Source organism: Coffea eugenioides, chromosome 2 (assembly GCF_003713205.1).
Source record: "Coffea eugenioides isolate CCC68of chromosome 2, Ceug_1.0, whole genome shotgun sequence".
In the NCBI taxonomy this organism is placed as follows: Eukaryota; Viridiplantae; Streptophyta; class Magnoliopsida; order Gentianales; family Rubiaceae; genus Coffea; species Coffea eugenioides.
The window spans coordinates 14,529,494-14,549,031 of record NC_040036.1 but is presented as its reverse complement, the minus strand read 5'-3'; the positions used below and the strand labels follow the sequence as shown (position 1 = coordinate 14,549,031).

General features: G+C 34.8%; 2 protein-coding genes across 6 annotated transcripts; both read left to right on the top strand.

Annotated features, from left to right (window-relative positions):
- Positions 1 to 1,881: 1,881 nt before the first annotated feature.
- On the top strand, positions 1,882 to 5,944 carry LOC113761253. Of its 2 annotated transcripts, none has more exons than XM_027304152.1 (5): positions 1,882 to 2,249; positions 3,115 to 3,285; positions 3,710 to 4,274; positions 5,099 to 5,265; positions 5,508 to 5,944. In XM_027304152.1, exons 2-5 carry the CDS (start codon positions 3,193 to 3,195, stop codon positions 5,703 to 5,705), a joined length of 1,023 nt encoding a protein of 340 aa, XP_027159953.1. In that variant the 5' UTR covers positions 1,882 to 2,249; positions 3,115 to 3,192; the 3' UTR covers positions 5,706 to 5,944. The 2 variants fall into 2 exon arrangements, with proteins under 2 accessions (XP_027159953.1, XP_027159952.1); XM_027304151.1 differs by having other exon boundaries at positions 5,096 to 5,265.
- A 906-nt stretch (positions 5,945 to 6,850) lies between these two features.
- Positions 6,851 to 18,270, top strand: LOC113762315. Of its 4 annotated transcripts, none has more exons than XM_027305706.1 (14): positions 6,851 to 7,204; positions 7,893 to 8,009; positions 8,441 to 8,573; positions 10,084 to 10,180; positions 11,484 to 11,527; positions 12,550 to 12,706; positions 13,178 to 13,249; positions 13,825 to 13,908; positions 14,860 to 14,961; positions 15,951 to 15,998; positions 16,234 to 16,359; positions 17,230 to 17,322; positions 17,566 to 17,776; positions 17,873 to 18,270. In XM_027305706.1, exons 1-13 carry the CDS (start codon positions 6,910 to 6,912, stop codon positions 17,671 to 17,673), a joined length of 1,476 nt encoding a protein of 491 aa, XP_027161507.1. In that variant the 5' UTR covers positions 6,851 to 6,909; the 3' UTR covers positions 17,674 to 17,776; positions 17,873 to 18,270. The 4 variants fall into 4 exon arrangements, with proteins under 4 accessions (XP_027161507.1, XP_027161508.1, XP_027161509.1 ...); XM_027305707.1 differs by having other exon boundaries at positions 17,850 to 18,270; XM_027305708.1 differs by lacking the exon at positions 14,860 to 14,961.
- Positions 18,271 to 19,538: the final 1,268 nt, after the last annotated feature.

Here is a 19,538-nt window from a genome sequence, read left to right as displayed (position 1 = left end):
CCCCCGCCCCGCCCCGCTTATAAATTTTTTTTTGTTGGGTTAATAAAATTTTATTATAGTTAAATTTTAATAAATAATCAAATACTAAAATATCAACACATCATCAAATTATTATTTATTTTAATTTTATAATTGAAACTCATAAAAACAATCAAACAAAAATTATTTGAATACAATCCAACATGATGAAATAAATACAACTAAAATAGTTAAGTTTTCACTTTTGGTACAAATACAATCACTAATTCATTATTGTGTTTGTGCTTTTTTTTTGAGAAAAAAGTGTTATTCTATTAAGTGTAATTAGAAATTTAGTATAAATGTATTAGTAAATTTAACTAATTAATAAATTCTATTAGTAGACATGTCTAATTATTCGTATAATTGATAATATTAATTATATTACATACACTAATATACATTATATAATACATCTAATTAATAATATCATTATCATAAGTTTATAACTAATTAAATTACATATTATATATAATTTTTTTTTTGCGGGTGGCCGCCCCGTTTCTAAACGAGGGGAAAAAATTCCCCCCCGCCCTGAGAGCCCCCCGTGGGGCGGTTGCCCGCGGGCACCCGCCCCCATTGCCATCCCTAGTATTACCAGTGGAGCAGTACTTAGTTTGGATTGTAATTTTTCATCTAAAATATTTTATATTTTTTGTTATCATATTTTTTTAATTATTTTTTATATAACATATATCAAAATTACTACAATATAATTTTTTATAAAAATTTCAAAAATAGCAATCTAAACGAATTCAAGTCCACAAGGTTTTTCAAAAAAACAAAAAAAGAAAAAACTTAAAGGTACGAGATTTTGTCAAAAGAGATAGTTAGCCTTGAACAATTACCGGTTAGTGCATAGTATTTATTGGTTTGAGCATAGCTTGAGACCTTGAGTATTATAACTAATCATTTGTTGACTTTTCTTGTGTACGCATTCTTTACCAAAAAGATTAATAACAAATGATAAAGCAAATTAAAAAAAAAAAGTCATCTGCATATGCAAATATTCGTAACGAAAGCGATAGACATGATAGTAGAAAGAAGAAAGCGCGTCAAATATGAAAAAATAAATAAATACAAGGAAGAAGAAGATAAAGGCAAACAAAAGAAGAAAATTACCCCTAGGGACCCAAATGTATTGGACTGTAGAATTTTCTTACATCAAGTTATGTGCCCAATTAATAGGTTTTTAACTCTTAAAAGTGTTGCAAAAAATGAAGAAGTTTCCAAGGGGGAAATTTTAGGAGCCAGGCTTAGAATCCTCTTTCCCCCAAAGTAGTCTTTATTCCCTCTGTCCCTTATTTGTACAGCTGCCACGTGTCTTTAACCTTTTGTTAACCCAAATTCAAATAAACTAATAATAATCGATTTACAAATTTATTCAAAATCAATTAAAACAGATAACTCAAACTTTTTTTAATTTTCTTTTTAACAAAAAAGAGTCTTGTTTTACCTAGATAAAGATGAAATTGAATCTTGCTGCTTGATCCTTTGAGGTTTTTTGTTGCAAGATTAAAGATATAATGAGTGAATCAAAATACTTGTTAGGGTTTAAGAAAAAGATGATTTGGGGAAAGGTTTAAGAAAAAGATGATTTGGGGTCAAAAATAAAGAAGAGTTTTAATTGATTTCTATGTTTATGATCAACAAGACTCTTTTTTATTAAAAAGAAAATAAAAAAAAAGTTTTGAGTTATCGGTTTGTTTGAGTTTGGGTTAACAAAACTTATAAGCCGATTATTATCGGTTTATTAGAGTTTGGGTTAACAAAAAGCTAGGGACACGTGACAGTTATACAAATAAGAGACAGAAGGGACAGAGATTATTTTGGGAACAGAGGATTTGAAGCCCTTTCTTTTTGCTTATATGTTTTTCAATTTCCAGAAGGATGAGGAAAGAAAAATCGGATTAATCAAATCCTTTCAAATCAGAGATGGGGCTTCCTAAAAATTGCTCCTTAATTACAGCACCTCGGAAATTCCGAAAACCCATTAAAGTTGCTCAACTCTTTTACTCTCTCTCTCTCTGTTGCTACTTACCACTACTGCTACTTTCTAACTGAACTAGGTTTTGCCTTCGTTGCTGCTCTTCCAGTTACATCCTGTAATCGGTACATGGTAAAAGAAACTACTTTTCCGGAGGTGTTTGATGCTAAATTCATCTGGGTTCAAGCTAATTTGTCGATCTTCTGAAGAATTCAGCGTCTGGGGTGGCGAAAAATTCGAACTTGTAAGTGATCAAACCTTTAATTTAAGGAGAAAGAAGGGTTTTTTTCTTTTCTTTTCCTTCTTTTAAGGTTCATCTGATGGTCTTTTTAGTTATAAACTCTTTTTTCTTTTTATTCTTGGATTACTTTTGCGGCTGATATGTTTTGCTTTGGTAATGACAAATTGGAAGTTGTTTAAGCTGATAATCTAGTAACATTTAGAGCTTAATTGATTGACTTTGCTGAATTCATTTAAAGATTGTGGTTGCTGACTTTTGATCATAGTTAAATGTTGAACCAGATGTTGGCACCAAAAAAAAAAAGAGGAACATAGTTTTTGTTAGACATTCGATTGTGAAACCAAGGCAGCTAAGAAGTTTACTGTCTGGGTTGGTGGAAGCAGAAGGGGGAGCTATTCTTATTTATGAGTGTCCTTTCATTAATTTGTCGTATCTAACCTTGATATGTCCCTGCTTAAATTTCCCAGTCAGCATTACTGGGATGCGGTTAGATCCTTAATAGCAAGTATAAGGTGCTAGTTGATGACCGCATAAGCCTATCCTTCCTGAACCTTTGTGTACTCTGTTTGCGTTTATGCATTGATCAGAGGCACTAGCAGTATTTTGTGCTGTTGTGTGTCTGGACATGCATAGGCATCTATTTACTCTCTTGTTTTGTCAGGCTACCTCGGTTGCATTTCCAATTTGTATCTATATTATAATTATTAACATATATAGAATGACCGAGTGATATCTCGCAATATGTACTCAACATTCGAGTAATTAGTAAACGATGGACAGTGATGTATACACACTTTGGCATATGAAGTGGTTATGCATAAAATTGCCTTCTCACTTTTGTCCTTAAGAAGTGGAAATTTCCTTGCAGGTTTCTGAAGTTATTTTTGTAGGTAAAGGCATTCTGGTCTTGGTGTTATTTGGCTGAAGCCTAGCATATGTACTGGTCATGGATACTCGAGTGAAAAGTTTATCCTGGATTGGAAACATACGGGAAAAGTTTGAAACTTTCTATTCAGAGATCGATGACATTGTAAAGGAGGTATTGGACTTGTATTCTTGATTCCTGTTACTTTTGAAACAACTGTTTTGGTTTTTTCTTATGTTTGCTATTATTTCCCCAGTACTTATGGTGGTTGTGGGGATTGAATTTTTGTGGCTAGTTTGAAATATAACATTGATGAATTCCATGGCTTTTCAATTTGTTCAAGAGTGCATTATCATCTCAGGATGAGCATTTTGTGGATGGAGCTGTCTACAGTTTTTCATGATTTATTCTAGCAATGAGATTTTTTTTCCCCTTTTCCTTTTTTTGTTGTTACAAGATATTATAATTGTGTTTTTGCTTCAATTGTGTTTAATAGTCCACTACCTCCTATTTGCTTGATCTGATCAGTTAGTCTGGTTCAATGATCAGTGAACTTCAATCACCTGACTGTTTGTGGTTTAATTGCTTTGTCGGACAGAATCTTGAATATGGTGAAAACCAGTTGCTTACAGCAGGGGCAAATGTGAAACAATTCTGTTCAGAGTTCATGGAAGAAGTGCTCCCTGAGAGTATAATAAACTCCTTGCAAGAGAAAACTACTACGTCTGAAAATGCAAAAAGGGTTGTCCATGCCGGTGGATTACCGGATAAAGAAGCCAATGCAGGCCATAAAGACGGACCATCTGATTGTAATTCTTCTAACCAACCAATTTTGATGGAAACTGTTGAAGAGGCAGATATTACTTTGTCATTTACTTTAAAAGCCAATGATGGAAGGGAAATGAGCTTTGAGGAAAATCGTGTTAAGGAGACAGAATTTTCATCTGAAATTCTCAAATTTGAAGGTCATGGGGGTGGTGGATTTCGTGTTCAGAAAGAAGCAGGGGAAACCAATGACTTTGATCCTCAAGATGGCATAGCCAAATTATCAACTGCCCAGCCTTTACCTAATGCTATTGTCTCTCCAGGCTCTAACGCACGTCAACTTCTGGAGAATGAATTGTCTTCTTCTGGTCGCACCTTGTCAAAAGAATTAATCAATGGTAAGTAGTCTTCTATTTGTTGTTGTTTCGTGTTTGCTTAAGTTTCATTGTTCTTTTTTCTGCATCAGAAAATGTTGGATGTTCCAGACATTGCTATGCAGTTATTTGTTGCTAATTTTTTATGTCTTGGTTTGAGTCTTAGGCTGTACTTGCTTAACGGGTCTCATAGGCTGATGTTCTTTTTCACATAATTCTTAGTTTTGTCTTTTCTTTTCTCTTCTCCTGTTTCTTTTTTGTGATCTATTTTCTGCAATATGGAATTAAGTGATAAATGGAAGGAATAACAATTGAAATATAAAAGAATAATTAGCTTAAGTTTGGGATCAGTTACTTATGCAATCTTAACATGTTTGTTTTCCTTCCACAGTAATTTTTGCCCTTTGCCTAATTAGATTAAAAATATAATATTTTGAAAAAATCTGTTCAGGGCCTATGTTGAATTTCTGCTGACTGCTGACAGTTGCAGAACTGTGAAATTTCAGCCCTGGGGAGGAGTGAGGAGTTGGTGTTGGGATTCATTACAAATTTTTATTTGTCATTTGTAGAGAAGAAATTGATTGGTAACCTACCTTTCAGTTTAGTAGTAAAACAATGGGCAGTTTTTAGTACTTCTTTTACCTCTCAAAATAGTTAATTTGAACGTCTTGCATGCTTGAAATCCTGAGCTATTGGTATTTCCTCTACTATTTTGGTTGGTTGAGTTAGGGATGAGTGAATTGACCATAAAACGTGTTTACAGTTTCTATCTTTTTAAATTAAGAGTTGATGAAAAAATAGTTGTGCTCATCATTTGATGAGTATTCTTCTTTCAATTTGATTAGCAGAGGGACTAAATGGCCACACAGCAGAGGAGACCAAGGGCAAGCATGTTAGTGACCTGGGTATTATGCAGCTGCCAAACAAATTGAAGATTGAGGATAGCTCCACTGTGCTGGACAGCAACGAATATCATTTAACATCTGATTGTCCAGAGCAACCCCAGGCTCATCATGTACACTTCTTTCTTATAGTGTCTGTTTTCCACATTTATTCCCCTCGCTGACCTTTTACAACACCTAAGTCTTGTTCTTCATCTACGTATCCTTTGCGCGCGCATGCATGCTTCTTCCCCCCCCCCCTTCTCTCTCTCTCCCTCTCTTTTGGGCAGCCTGAATTCATATCTGCAGGGTTGAATTAGCCTAATGTTCTTAGTAAATTTTGTTGACGTATTTTTCTTTCTTTGTTTACTTATAGAGAACTGCATCTGCATGCAAGTCTTGTTTGGCAATGGAACTTGAGAAACATTGTGAATGTGAGAGGGCAGCTGGCTCGAAGGGTTTTAATGCAGAATCTGATCAACCTGAGGACAAACTCCCATCACAAGCCTTGCTTGCTGGAGAATCAGAGTTACTGGATGAGGAGCTTTGTGAATCTGACTGGGTGATCGTTTAAGCTTCCATGGAACAAACAAGTACCAGAAACTCGGAATCTCATTTTGAAGGCAATAATGTAAATGCCTCGATTTAAGGGCTTTTGTTTTTCGAGTTTAGGACATCGAGATGATTTGTGAATAGGCAGGCTGAAAAGCACCACTTGCATTTTGCAATCTAAATAATATTGAAACAAAGTTGTTTTCTGAGTGTGTCTGTATTTTTGGTGCTTGTATAATCCCATGTGGTATCTTCCAGGTTCTTCTCAATGCAATCAAACTAGCCTATAGTAGAACTCCCAAGTCATACATATGCAATGCAAGAAATAAAAATTTTGAAAATCACGAATACTTGCTTATTTCTGCAAAAGATTATGGTGCATGATATATGGATTTCAGTCATGTAAACAAGAAGTTACTTCCTCAAAAAATAAAGAAAAAGCCACAAGCACAATGTAGCCCCACAAATAATTCAAACATTCAACTGCTTGTCATCATCCTATAAATTAACATTAAGCAAAACATCATCCTATATCATTTTACTTAGATCCTTGAATGTATCATTTCACACTTATTATGCATTATTCAGTAAAAATGCTTTTATACAATGTCAACTATTTATTTGGTTGGTCTTCTATTATAGCATAAGTAAAAATTATGAATTAAGACCAAGATGATGAGCATAAATGTCATCTATTTCTTTGCATGTTAGTACATTCTTCAATTATTAAGATCAAGATGATGAATATTATACTACTACTTTGGGGTAATAAATCAACATTAGTGGTATTTAACAAACGGTTTTTTTAACGGTGTCCGATGGGCACTTATTAATACACATAATTTTTGCATACTAATAATTATTATCATTCATTGTGTTTATATATTTTTTTCTAATTAATCTTAAAATATTTCTAAAAGTCTATCACCTGAAGTATATTTATACACTTTTCTAATTAATCTTTTCAAAAAATATATGTTGACAAGTGTCTGTTAGACAGACCCTTTAATAATTTGTCTAATAGATGCTTGTTAAAGGAATCCTTTCCTTTAACAAACTGCGCCACATTGAAGGAAAACCAAAAAAATAAAAAAAAAAAATAAAAGGAAAGCTATATATAGTAGCAGGTGGCCGTTGATAGTGTGTCAGCTTCCAAAAAACACACAAAGCGAGGATTGCTATTTGCTTCAACCGCTGATTCGATTGATTCATGGAATAGCGGGAATATGGCGGACAGTTGCTTGGGACCTTCGTCATCAAAACCCACAACTCTTTTCTCTCAATTGTCAAGCCACACTTCTTGGACTTGCCCTTCATTCTCTCTCTCGTTACCTTCACCCTGCAATTTCTCCTTCACCGCCAAAAAACCTCTCTTTTTCTCTTCTTCTTCTTCATCTTCTTTAATGTCTTCCATCCCAAATGGACCAAGTAATTCCATCCGTTTCATCGCTCAAAACTCCCACTGCTCCTCAGGTTCTTCGTCTCCCCGTAATAATCAGCCGTCCCTTCTCGTCTTTTCAGGTATGTGGCTTGATTTTGCTTTTTCTGCCCAACCAACTTGGAAGAAACGTCAGCTTTTCTTGTAATGTTGTCGGTGTTCTTAGGCCAATTTACGAGAAATTCTGTTTGTGATATTATGTAACTGGGAGTTTGATTTCAGCCTGTTTATGAAGTAGGATCAAAAGTATTGTTGGTCCCATTTGTTTTGGGTGCATAATTCCCATTTGTTTTGAGTGCATAATTTGAAGGGTGTTGCTGAAATCTCGAAGGGAATTTTCTTTTGGGATTTAGGGTGCACGAGTTCCATGCTTGTTTCTAGGTACTGAACTACAATAACTAGAAGAATGGCTGAGACTTTATAGACGCAGAAGAAAGTATAGAAACCAAAGCAGTCTTTGAGACTTTGACGAAACAAATTCTAAACAAGTCATGATATGCTAGAAATAATTGATGGCTTCAAAAAATTGAGGAATTTTTATAGGTACACATTCTTTTCCTTAGATTGTTCACGAAGTTTTTGCATCTTCTGAAAGCTTAGACACAGTTTGACTATTAAAACATCATGGACCCCCCCCCCCCCCATCAGTAGTTAAACTTCTGATTATACATTTGCGTGAAGGCTGCTGAAAGTTTTTAGTCATCACTTTGCTATATTAGTATGCTTTGGCTCTTAAACTCATGCTCTCATGTGTACTTGGTATTGGTACAGGTGGGACGGCCTTTAATGGAGTTGTAGAAGAGCTTAAGAAATTAACTACTTGTGTTGCCCATGTTCTTCCTGTCTCTGATGATGGAGGAAGTACTGCTGAGATTGTTCGTGTTCTTGGTAAATATTTTTACACCTATAAACCTATAAAATGGACTAATTTTCATAAATTTCTTCCTATTCCATTTTTCTTTAATTTATAGCCTACTATTCAATTGTGGCGAAATGATCAATTGATTGAGTGTGAGGGACCACCATAGGATGGAATATCTCCACTTGAAGTGATACTGAAGTCCTGACCTACTGATAAGTTTGGTCTGCAAGGTTGTTTTATAAAAAATAGTACCTATCCTCAGCTGACTTTTTGCAAACTAGCAGGAAGTTAGTTAAATAGTTAATCTGATGTTTGTTGCATGCTGATACAGTTGTCCGAAACCTACTTTACAACTAAGAAATACCCTTTTGCATAAAAAAAAACTTCCAGTTTATACTTCACATGTTCCTCAGAGCCAGTGAACTATGGCATGCTTTTGTGGATGGTTGTATTGCAGGTGGTCCAGCAGTTGGAGACATTCGATCAAGGTGTCTGAGATTGTCAGATCAAAGCACTTCTGAGGCTCTTGCAGTCCGAACATTGCTCGGTTATCGCTTACCTCTTGAAGCACAAGTAGCTAAATCAGAATGGTGGGAGTAAAAGTTTGGCTTGCTTAGGTCTTTTCTGTTTGCTTATGTGCTTCCGGATTTATTTTAACTCATTTTATCTTGCTTACCAGAAATATGTTGCCCTTTTATGTGGAATTGAACCGGTAAATTTGCTGGTTCTAAGTCCTAATGATTGGTGTAACACATACTTGTTGAAACTTGGTAAGTAAACAATCGACATATTTAGGAACTGAGCTGGTACTTACATGAATGGAATAATAGCAGTCGGCTGTAGCAGCTCAAAGATCTCTAAATTTCGCTAAAGCCGTGATGAAGTTTCAATTGGAGGACCTATACACATAAATAAATGTCGAAGTTACCTTTGCAAGAGCATTTGCAGGGAGAAGTACATATGGATCTAACAGGAAACAGATTTAGATATGTATAAAGACTCCTAAATATAGTCCTTCAAATTAGGCGACTCCTCCTTAGAGTAAAGAAAAGGAAGGATCCTCATTCAGTTGTCATGTTATTTTCTTTTGCTTCAAAGGAGGTGCCATAGACTTTTTATTCTTCTTCTTGTAAGATACATTTCCTTCAGGGAACTCAAAATCGAGACTATTGTTAAGCCCATTTATAAGCAAGTTATACCCATGCTGAAGTTGACTTATTCAATTTTAGCAATTAAAATATGTTTTTTATTGAAAACATCAGTCAGGGATTTTCGTTCCAGTTGCATGTTTGAGTACCATATGTAGAAAATCAATCTATATGGATGCGAAACAATTATGGGATGACTTAGAAGGGAGAAATGGAGAAATGGTTTGGAAGCTTGTTGATTCCCATTCGTTCTTCCATGTTATAGCTTCAAAGACTTCAGAGACTTCAAAGACTTAGGTTCTTGGTCTGATCTCTTTTTTCTTAAACAATTACTTTTATACTTGATGTTGGAGTGCCTTGTCTCTCCCGCATCTATTTGTTAGGAAAGGTTGCGGAGGCTTACCACAGAAAGTCTCTCTTTTGACCTTATCAAGCACAGATTCCACACGTGGGAACTTCTTTTTTGCAGCAGTAAGATGGCGTAAATGGTTTCTACCTACATCAAGCCCTTCTCTCCTGTTTAGACTTAATATACAAAATTACTTGATTAGATTGACCAATTAATTCAGCATAATGGGGAGATGGTTCATTGCCCTCCTGATGTTATCTAACTCATGATTGAAAATAAGTTCTCTTCTATTGGGGATGAGTTTAGCAGATTCCATTTGAAATAGTGCCGAATATCCATGAGGATAAAACCAAGTCTTTCATCTAATTAAGTTGGAAATCTTAGCTGAAGGTCTGGTAATTTTCACTTCTTAGAAACAAAAATGATTTCATTTGTTTCATAGTTGTCCATTACATGACTTGTTCAGCAGTAACCAAATTATTTGGTGGTTGGATTTCTGTGCCTGTCTCTCTTTTGAATTGTTTCTTTGCCTATTGATAATATGTATCTTGGTTTTCTTTTACTCTTTGTATATATTTGTGTTCTTATGCTGAGAATTCACAGGTATGATATTGTGGAAGGGCAGCACCCTCTTTGGAAAGGTGTTTCAAAACCATACAGGGAGACTATTCGAGCTTTCTTGGTGTATTTTCAAGATCAGGTCCATTTGCATTGCTGGAATGAATGTCAACTTCCATTTCAGTACTTCCATGTCAAACAAGAGTTGTGTTTCCTCTGTTGCGTTCATTTTTGTCACCCATTCCCATAAAAGATGTCACCATTCCAAACAAGGGAACAATTTGTCATGTACATTCCAATTCTACCCTGACTAAACACAAAACTATGTTTTCTTTTATTTTAATTGTAAGGTAATTAATTATTGAAACCAGTATATATTGGAGTCCTAGAAAATCGTGCCCAAACTTGAGGTGGCAAAATACATGGGATTGAGGGTATATGTGTTTAAGGTTTCACTTTTATTGTTCCTTTGTCACATATGATGCATATATGCATGCAGCAGTATGTTGCTGTGACATTTCCGGTCCATTTTTTGTACAGTATATTGCATGGGTACATTCAGTAATAGTGCATTTTCTCATTCTAGATTAGTTTAGCTCTTTTTTTCCCAGAAAATATTGATCCTTTGTTCAAATCCTGTATCAAAAGAGGTGATCTTTAGAATGTTTGGAAATTTTCAACTTGCCTTCCATCTCTTTTGTAAATTCCACTTTAGTTTTCTGAATGATATAGTCTTATCTTATAGTTGCACAAATGATTTTTGCTTTGGAGTAATGTCATATATGCAAGAGTTCCTCAAAGGAAAGGGAGTTCCATCTTGTTTGAGACCATCACGGAAAACAAAAAGGGAGCATTTTCAACTATATAGTAGAGAAAGATAATAAAGCATCTAAAACAAAGGCATTTTATGTTGGGGCCACTAGTTGGCACTGGCAGCACTTTCAAATCACAAGAGATATTTCGACATTAAAAATCCAATTGATTAACATGGTGTACTTTGGAATGAGATTGAACTAAAATTAAAAAAGATGCATGTTTTGGATGTTCTGATCAATTTGTATTATTAGGAAATTCATGCATTCACTGTTGGTGATAGTATTTTGCATATTGACAATTGATACATATTCACCTCCCCTTTACATGATTGAAAAGTTGACACATCCCTGAATGCTGATGTACTCTTGAGTTTTAGATTTTGTCTAAAGGTTCAGAACCACATCTCTGAAACTTTTGTAATTTTGTACAACATTACATTGTTTTGACCATTTTATTTTTCATGCTCAGATGGAATTAGTTTTGATATTCCTTTTATAATCTCTACAAAATTATTTCCTTTCTTTCCTCCTGTTTTGTCTGTGCTTTTAGTTTTTCCAGAAAGTTTCATCTGTTTATTTGTACATCAATTTAGCATATAATCGATCATAATTATTTTATTTTGTTTGCAGATCCTTCGTCATGCAGATGAACTATTTTCATTTAGTAATGGAAGGTATCTTATGGTCCATTTGCTATAATTATGAATTTGTTATATATTTCAGTTGTATATTTCCTTCATTTTCTTAACTTTTCCTGAGCTTATTGCTTGGATACATTTGTTACCGTTTTCATTTCGCTAAGTTTCAGTACATCTACTGCTTCATCTTCAGGGTATAGTAGAGGGTCATATGGACTGGTATATTGGAAATAGCATTGTATGGTTGAGTTCCATCATATTGTCCTATACTTTTCTTGTCTGGATTATTATCCATATGTTATCTGATAATGTTTCAGCAAGAATGTTTTGTCTAATTGATGTTTCATGGTGAAGACTAAATACAGCACTTTCTATAAACATATATTTCCTAAACTTACTTTTCTTTTGGGAAAATGATATTTGAGTTATGTATATGTATGAAATAGCAAAAACAAGTATGGAGGACTTATGCAGCTTTGTGTGAGAAATAATTATGTTCATTCACAGAAATTTATAATAGTTTGCATATGTTTTATTTCTTCAATTTGTATTTGTGCAACTTTGGCTAATAGTATGTTTTCTCATGGCTAACTCAAAATGGGTCAAGGCCTTTCTTGTTGTAATCTTTCAAACTAAAAGTGGAAAGGTTATGGTTATTTCTTCTCTCATTTTCTAATTTATTGTTAATCTATTTTGAAGTTGCAAGATGTGCTGTAAGTTGTATAGTCAATCATGTAGAGAGCTAATTGGTGTCAGAATTTCAGATCTGGTAATTGGTGCTAATTTTGTTTTCCCCATTACATTATCTCTGGCACTGTTAGACCAGCATTTGTTTTGGCTCTCTTGATTTTCTAGTGTCAGCTCCTGTCTGAGCTTCCACTATTAAAGGGACTTTCTCTTGTTCTGTTTCGTAATAGTTTCTGAACAATGATCAGTTGTTAGATGTGTTTTTATTTTTGTTATAATTGCTTGTTTGTTGGTTACTCAAAAAATATTTTTTGCTTCCTTTGGTATACCTTCGATCATATTTTGTCAACTAACTTACATGAACTTTGCAGCATTGGGAACTTCTTCTTTGCAGGAGCACGCATATTCTTTCGGTCGCTAGATGCTGCTATTTTTTTGTTTTCACGTGTTTCAGATATTCCCACAGATAGTCTGGTCCTCCCAGTGATATCTACCAATGACAGGCTTACATTGGGTTGTGAATTATGGGTATGATTAGTAGCTTTTTAACTGACAAGTTCAGTCAATGTTCTTTAGGGCTGTGAATTACTCCCTCCCTTTTTTTATAACTGACGTTTAAGGTTTTGCACACCAATTAAGAAAAGTTTTTCATTGCTTAAATCTGTACACTACTTTCCTTTTGTACCCTCATTAATTGTCCAATTCACCCTCATTAATTACTAGGATTGTTACAAAGAGAGAAGCAATAATTACTAGGAGTAGTAATTAAGAACCCTGCATTGGAAAAGAGAGATAAAAGGGTAAAATTGTGAAAAAATAATTAATACTGTATGGGGATAATAAAACGACAGATAAAAGTACACTAGAGCAAATTTCTTAAACGTCAGTTATAAAAAAAGGGAGGGAGTATGTAATTAAGAAAGTGTACAACCCAAACAAAGATGATGACCAAAAATGTCTAGATGACTTGCATTTCTTGTTTGTGTTTCTAATATTCAGGATGGAACTATTATTCGTGGGCAAAATGAGATATCTCATCCAAGCAAGTGTTCTGTGCAGACCATAGATAAGGTACACATAATATCTGCTGATGCAGGAACTGTATAACTTGCATCTTCTATTGTACGCTACTTGTGTTAATTTTATTTTATTTTTTTCACTGTAATGTACATGTGATATTGTTGTTGCATTTGTTCTTTCCTGTTTGTACTAGTTCACAATCTTATGGGAATTTTGTTGCTTGACATAATAATCATGTTTGGGGTTCATGTTTTTAACACATCTACATGGTTAAGCACTTTTTAATATTGCTTATCACGAAGAAAAAGTGTGGGAGTATTTGAGGAAAACTCGGTTTAGTTATCTAAGCTAGTCATTTTCAACTGCAATTAAGAGTCTCAAGATCCATAAAAAATAATTAAATTTCAAAAGTATGGGGAATTTTTTATTCCTTATTGTTGGTTTAGGGTCAACCTATGGGTTCAACAATATAATTTGACCTTTTTCAAGTCTGATTTATGATTCTGGAATTTATTTCATCAGTTATAATGTGACAGGGATTTAGAATATGCACTTTTTTGTATTTTTGTGCCCCATCTGGTAGCCAAAAGTAATTTTGATTTTACTTATCGATTTTATACTGATAGGGAAGCTCTTCTGCTTCGGCTCTTCCGGCAAGAATAAAACGAGTGTTCTATATGTCAAGCGAAGGCTGCAATTTGTTGCATGAGGTAAGTGATGCTTTAACTTGCCTGAAGTGGTTAAAGAGCACTGAAGCTATAATCTTATCCAATTTTAACTAAAAGAAATTGTGCTGGAACTTGTTATATTTTGTGACCCTGTTCGTACATGATCTTTGGATGTTTTGGGTTTGCATCTTTATAGTGGTGACATAAAGATGTCTTTAGCATACTGTTGTCAAAATGTCTAAGTCAAACAGATAGAGAGTCAAAACAGGGCAGGGAAAGGGGATCACCTGCATGTTTAAATCAGGTCAATTGTTCAGGGAAGAAGGGGGAGTATTGATAGGAATATTTGATTACTGCAAACCAAACTTTTGGTTCTTGTGGTGCTGAGATCTAAAAATTGCATAGTAGTTAGGAGCTCCAGGTAGAATACTAGATTGTGTAGATCCCTCCTGGCCTACCCCACTATTCGCCAGAAATGAGGAACTTAAGAAATTTCCATTCATATCCATTACACGCTCTTCATGATGTATGATCCTTCACTTTAAGAAACAAATAGAACAGTAAATTTAAGTGCACAGATGGCTCTTCATCTCCTTCCACCTCTCTGTCTTTGCCCCCCCTCCAACTCTAAAGAACACAATTTCTTCTGAAAAAAGTTCATAAGGTAGTCAAAGGGAAAAAAATCATATGGTGGTTGTTAGTTTCTATAATTGGTAAAAGTATCTTGACTTTTCCTTTTCACTAATATTTAACTGTAATTAAGGTCAAGGAGAAGTGGCAGAAAAGCATTGCATATGGCCTCTTGCATCTTTTGTTTTTGGAGTTGATTTAAATAAAGTCAAGCTAATATTGCAATGTGGTTATCTTTTTTGTGCTACAATGTTTGTAGAGAGTCGGTTCTTCAAATTTTCTGGAGTATATTGTTTAGATATTATGTCATTTGCTTTAGATTGTATTTCTCTGCTGATTTTATGCTGTTCGGACGTGTAACAGGTTTTCCCAAGTGTAAATCCAACTGTCTTTGAAAAGTTACAGAGTGTTGACTGCATTGTATTTGCCATGGGATCCCTCTTTACTTCTATTTGCCCCTCCTTGGTAACTTCACATGATCCTTATTCTTAAAACTTTCTTTTTGTGCATTTGCATGTATAGATGGCAAACCTGGGAGACTGGAATCATTAAAGATGCAAATTTTTATGCAGTAACTAATTACTGCAGTGTCAGTATTGGGAGGTTTAGTTACTACACTATGAAGGCATTACTGCCAAGTGTATTTGTTCATTAGCGCAAAAGTGGCCTTTTTTTGGGAGGAATTGGGCTGGCTAACCAGCCAAGCAAGTATGCATTAAAACTATCCTGCAATATAGGCAGTCAGGGAATAATGTTGTGTTTACAGCACTTTTCCTTTTTTTCTCATTAATGTGACATCTGCTAGTGTATGATTAAGGCATCAACACCAGAACATGGGTACTCCTTTCTAGTTTGATTTTCCATCAATACTATGACAGTTGTCAAATTTTTATCAAGTACCTTCCATATTTACTAGTGACTTTGGAACACTTTACATGTGTGCATAGTTTAAAAATGATTTCACATAGAAAATACCTCTTTTTGTGGAATTGTGCAGGAAAATGTGATCCAGTAGTTACAAAACTACCCTGAAATGGTTTATTTATTAGTCATATCTTGTGAGAAAGTTTATAGCATTATATGCTTTTCTGAAAGGCTAATATTGAAATTCTAACATGTGACAAAACTAGGTGACACCAGTGGGAAATGCACTTGCTTTATAAACTGTAAAATGTATATCTCTCTTGGAACTTGCCCATCCACTAGATGTTTCTCTCTCTCAATGGTGGTTTGCTTTCAATTCCTATGTTGCCTTGTATTTCATCATATTTGGTTATTTTTTGTTCAGTCTGAAACAGAACATTCTTGTTGTACAAATCATATATGCTAGTAGTTTCTTTCCTCTTATATTTAGTGATGTCAAATTTGATAGCTCAATTTTCATCAAACAAAACTATACTATCTGGACTCAGCTTGATTTGGTTTTCATGTATTTTGTTTTCTAAATTTACTAGGTCTTACGTGGAATTGGGGAAATTATCTCATCGAGGTGGTGTCCAAAGGTAGGTCTTCCTTTTAGAAATATAGTTTAACATATAGTTGATACTCAAGTCATTTGTGTGTTCCTCATCTCTCTATGATGGGGAAAGATGCATTTTCTAAATCTTCTTCATGGTTGGTTACATTTATTTTAAAGGTGAATGGTACCTTCATTTTGGGATATAATTTTTGGTATGGCATTAGAGCTTGAGATGTTCTTATCATTTTAATCTTATTTTAGATTCTGTGCCTCTCCAGGTACTTCTGTTAAATGGTACTCCTGATCGGGAAACTAGTGGCTTTACTGCTTCTTGCTTTGTCACAGCAATTACCGATGCCCTAAATCGAACTTACGGTGACCCGGAAAATTGTCTTAAGAATACTGTAAGTAGAGTTAGAAGTCATTGCGGTGATGTTCGCAAATAGAGATTCTTTGAAATATGAATTTCTTTTACTGTGCTTTGCTCTACTTTATTTGGGTCATGCGCCTGAATTTGACTGATTGAGATATACATTTGCTGCCACTTTTGTTAATACTTCATAGTAAGGAATTCTGATGTAGACAGGTCAATGCTTAGGAGGATGGAATTTATTGAGACATAGGGTCTCTGTTGCCCTTATAATAGAAAGGAATAAAATGCCTTGCTCTCAGATTTTTTTTTTTTTTTTTGCGTTGGAAGTATAGCTATGCTGCAAGTTTTTGAATAGTTTAAATATTATTTTCTCTTATCTTTCTCATGAAACTTGTTTTTATAGTTCATATTGCAGTCTTTCAGTCAATTCTTATGTAGGAGGATAGGATTTATTGAGACAATCCTTATGTAGTGTCTTCAAAGGATATGCAACATATTTGGCCCCTCCATTTGCTGGGAATGAACTTTCATTTAGTTTCATTCCAAAGAATTCCTTGATAGTAGATTCTATCTAGTTTGGCTGTCATTCAAGTGGGGCTACAATTTTGGAGATGAATTGGAAGAGTAAGCCCATTTCACCAACAAAAGTTAGAAATTTGGGGCCATGCCGTTGTCTTTTATTTATTGCTTTCTTGAAAAAAAGAGAAAAAAAAAACCATGCTTGCACTTTTCTCAGCTTTTGTTAATTTACTGTACGATGACATAAGCTCCTTAATAAATATTTCTCTTATTCCTTTTTTCCGCAAAAATTTGGCTCATATATCAATGCTTAAAATCATGACATGATCCTTCAAACGGGGATGAAGTCCTGTTGCTCATAATGATTCATTTTTTCTCACAGCCAAACCAATACATAAACACAATTTTGGTTCCCAAGGATGGTCAAATTCCTGTTGATGTTGAAGTCTTGACTGCCCAAGGGATATTCCACGTGGTATGTATATGGCATTATGCTTTCTTTCTAGCTGAAGTAAGATAAATTTTGCTGTCTATAGACACATCATAAGGATAATCTTGAATTTGAAGTTTGTGAGCGTTGAATCTGTCTCATCACTTGCACTTGGCAATTATGCCTCGGCAACACAACAAGCTGAGCAGACATCTGCTAGCAGGTTTTTGTATTCTCTTTTCTTGTACGGATTTCTGATGGTGTATGTGTTCTTATTGAACTCTGTAGGTAACTGTTGATTCAATACCTGACCCAAAAGTTGGTGTAATATTTGATCCAGAATCTTTGATCGAAGCACTTTCTAACCTCTTACATGCTCCCATTCATGTAAAATGAGTCAAGACTTGATCATTCTTTGTTAGCAATGACAAATGGGAGCCAAATGGTGGAGACTTTTTTCTGTTTATGATCTTCATACTTTGGGTTTTTTCTCCTCAAGGTAAGGAACATGCTATAACAACAACTTGGATAAAGTCATATGATTTATATTGAATCTAATGGGGTCTGGATAGCAATGATGTTGTCTTTGCTGCAGCCGTTAATTGAAGGCAAGATGTTCAGATTACATCCAAGATTGGGAAAGGAACGTTGCTAGTCATACCATCTATCTCCAGCAGGAAGGTGGAGGAGGCGATGCATCCCATCTTCTATGTACATGTAACAGAAGTAGCAGATACTCCATTTTATGCTGTTGTAGTTTTTGTATAGTTCGTTAACGAGCATTAATGGGCTTTTTCATCTCTCCTATCATTATGTTTGCTTTTCTAGAGAGTAGAGGCGTTTCATCGCATGTTATGGCATATCTGCAAGAAATTGCAGTTTCATCAGCGTCATCGTGCCATAAACCGAAATACGTGAATCAACTTTTTTCCTAATCTGTTTTTGGCAGAATATACAGTGCAAAAATATACTTTGTGCCCTGCAAGTGCAATCCAGATAAATAGGTAATGCCTGCATTCTGTTTTGACTTATTGGATCAATATTGTGTCTCAAAAGTACAACCATTCCTGAATTTGGCCAATCGGTATACCATAGCACAACTAAGTAGGAAAAAAGGACCAAACCGTACTAATTATTTGTGTTGTCCGTCAACGCTGATCCTTGAGCTTGATTTGGCAAAAAAGTGCTTGTCATTCCATTTACTTATATGAGATTGAATCCAGACTTATGCTCAAGTTTGAGATCAATCAGCATCCATCAAATAAAATAAAGCTTGAATAATATAATTTAATATTTTTTTTTGTCATTTTTAACGAGGCATGTAATTTGCATTCTGCTAACATAATTTAATATCTTGGAGGAGGTAAGATTAAACTATGACATTCCACCAAATATTTCACCCTGACTTGTCACTTGCTGCAACTATAATATACACGATAACATTTCCAGCACGAGGACAAGTTGAGGCTCTCAATTGGGGGCCGAGGATCTAAAGTAGAATGGGATTACAAGATTGCCTGTTCGTGGCCTGTAATAAAACCATACACATGCAACTTTGACATGCTCAGTGGCACTCAGGTCTTCTTTCATGGCAGCATGTCAATCGAAGGTGCAGCTGTCTTAGTACTCGATTGCAATTTTGACAAGCTCAGCATGCATCTCCTAGACATTGTGACCAAATGAGAACAAATGCTCAAGATACAGGAGTCGGGAGTTTTTTGGCTTGCATTGGTCAGGCTAGAAACGATTGGACCTTGGTTCAATGGCCAGTTTGAAACTCTCCCGTGCACTAGGTCAGGATATAGTACATCACATCGCACAAGAAGCATATCGCTTTTGTTCTTAAAAAAATTCAGGTGGTGCAGCAGTGCACTTGTCTAGTCAGGTGATTCACCCTCCAATTCTTATACAAGTCTTTTTAAACTACCTCTCTTCCGTATAATAGGAGTAGATTAGATAGTTATTGTTTAAAAAAAAATTAAAAAAGAAGCATTCGCAAGACTAGAGATTGGGCTGTCATTTGAATTCAAATTTTTGAATTGGGCTCAACATGGTTAAGGTGTCTGAATAGCCGTTCTTCATGTTTTTTTGAATTGCACTCGTAAGAAATATTTCTGCACTATGCTTAAACGATAAATTTGGCTCTTAAATTGAATTAAGAAATTTGAATTTCTTTTCTGCTATTTTGATTTTGATTTTTGAGCAAATAATTTGGAATTCAATAGTTAATAAGTTAGTAATTCCATGATGATATAATTCCA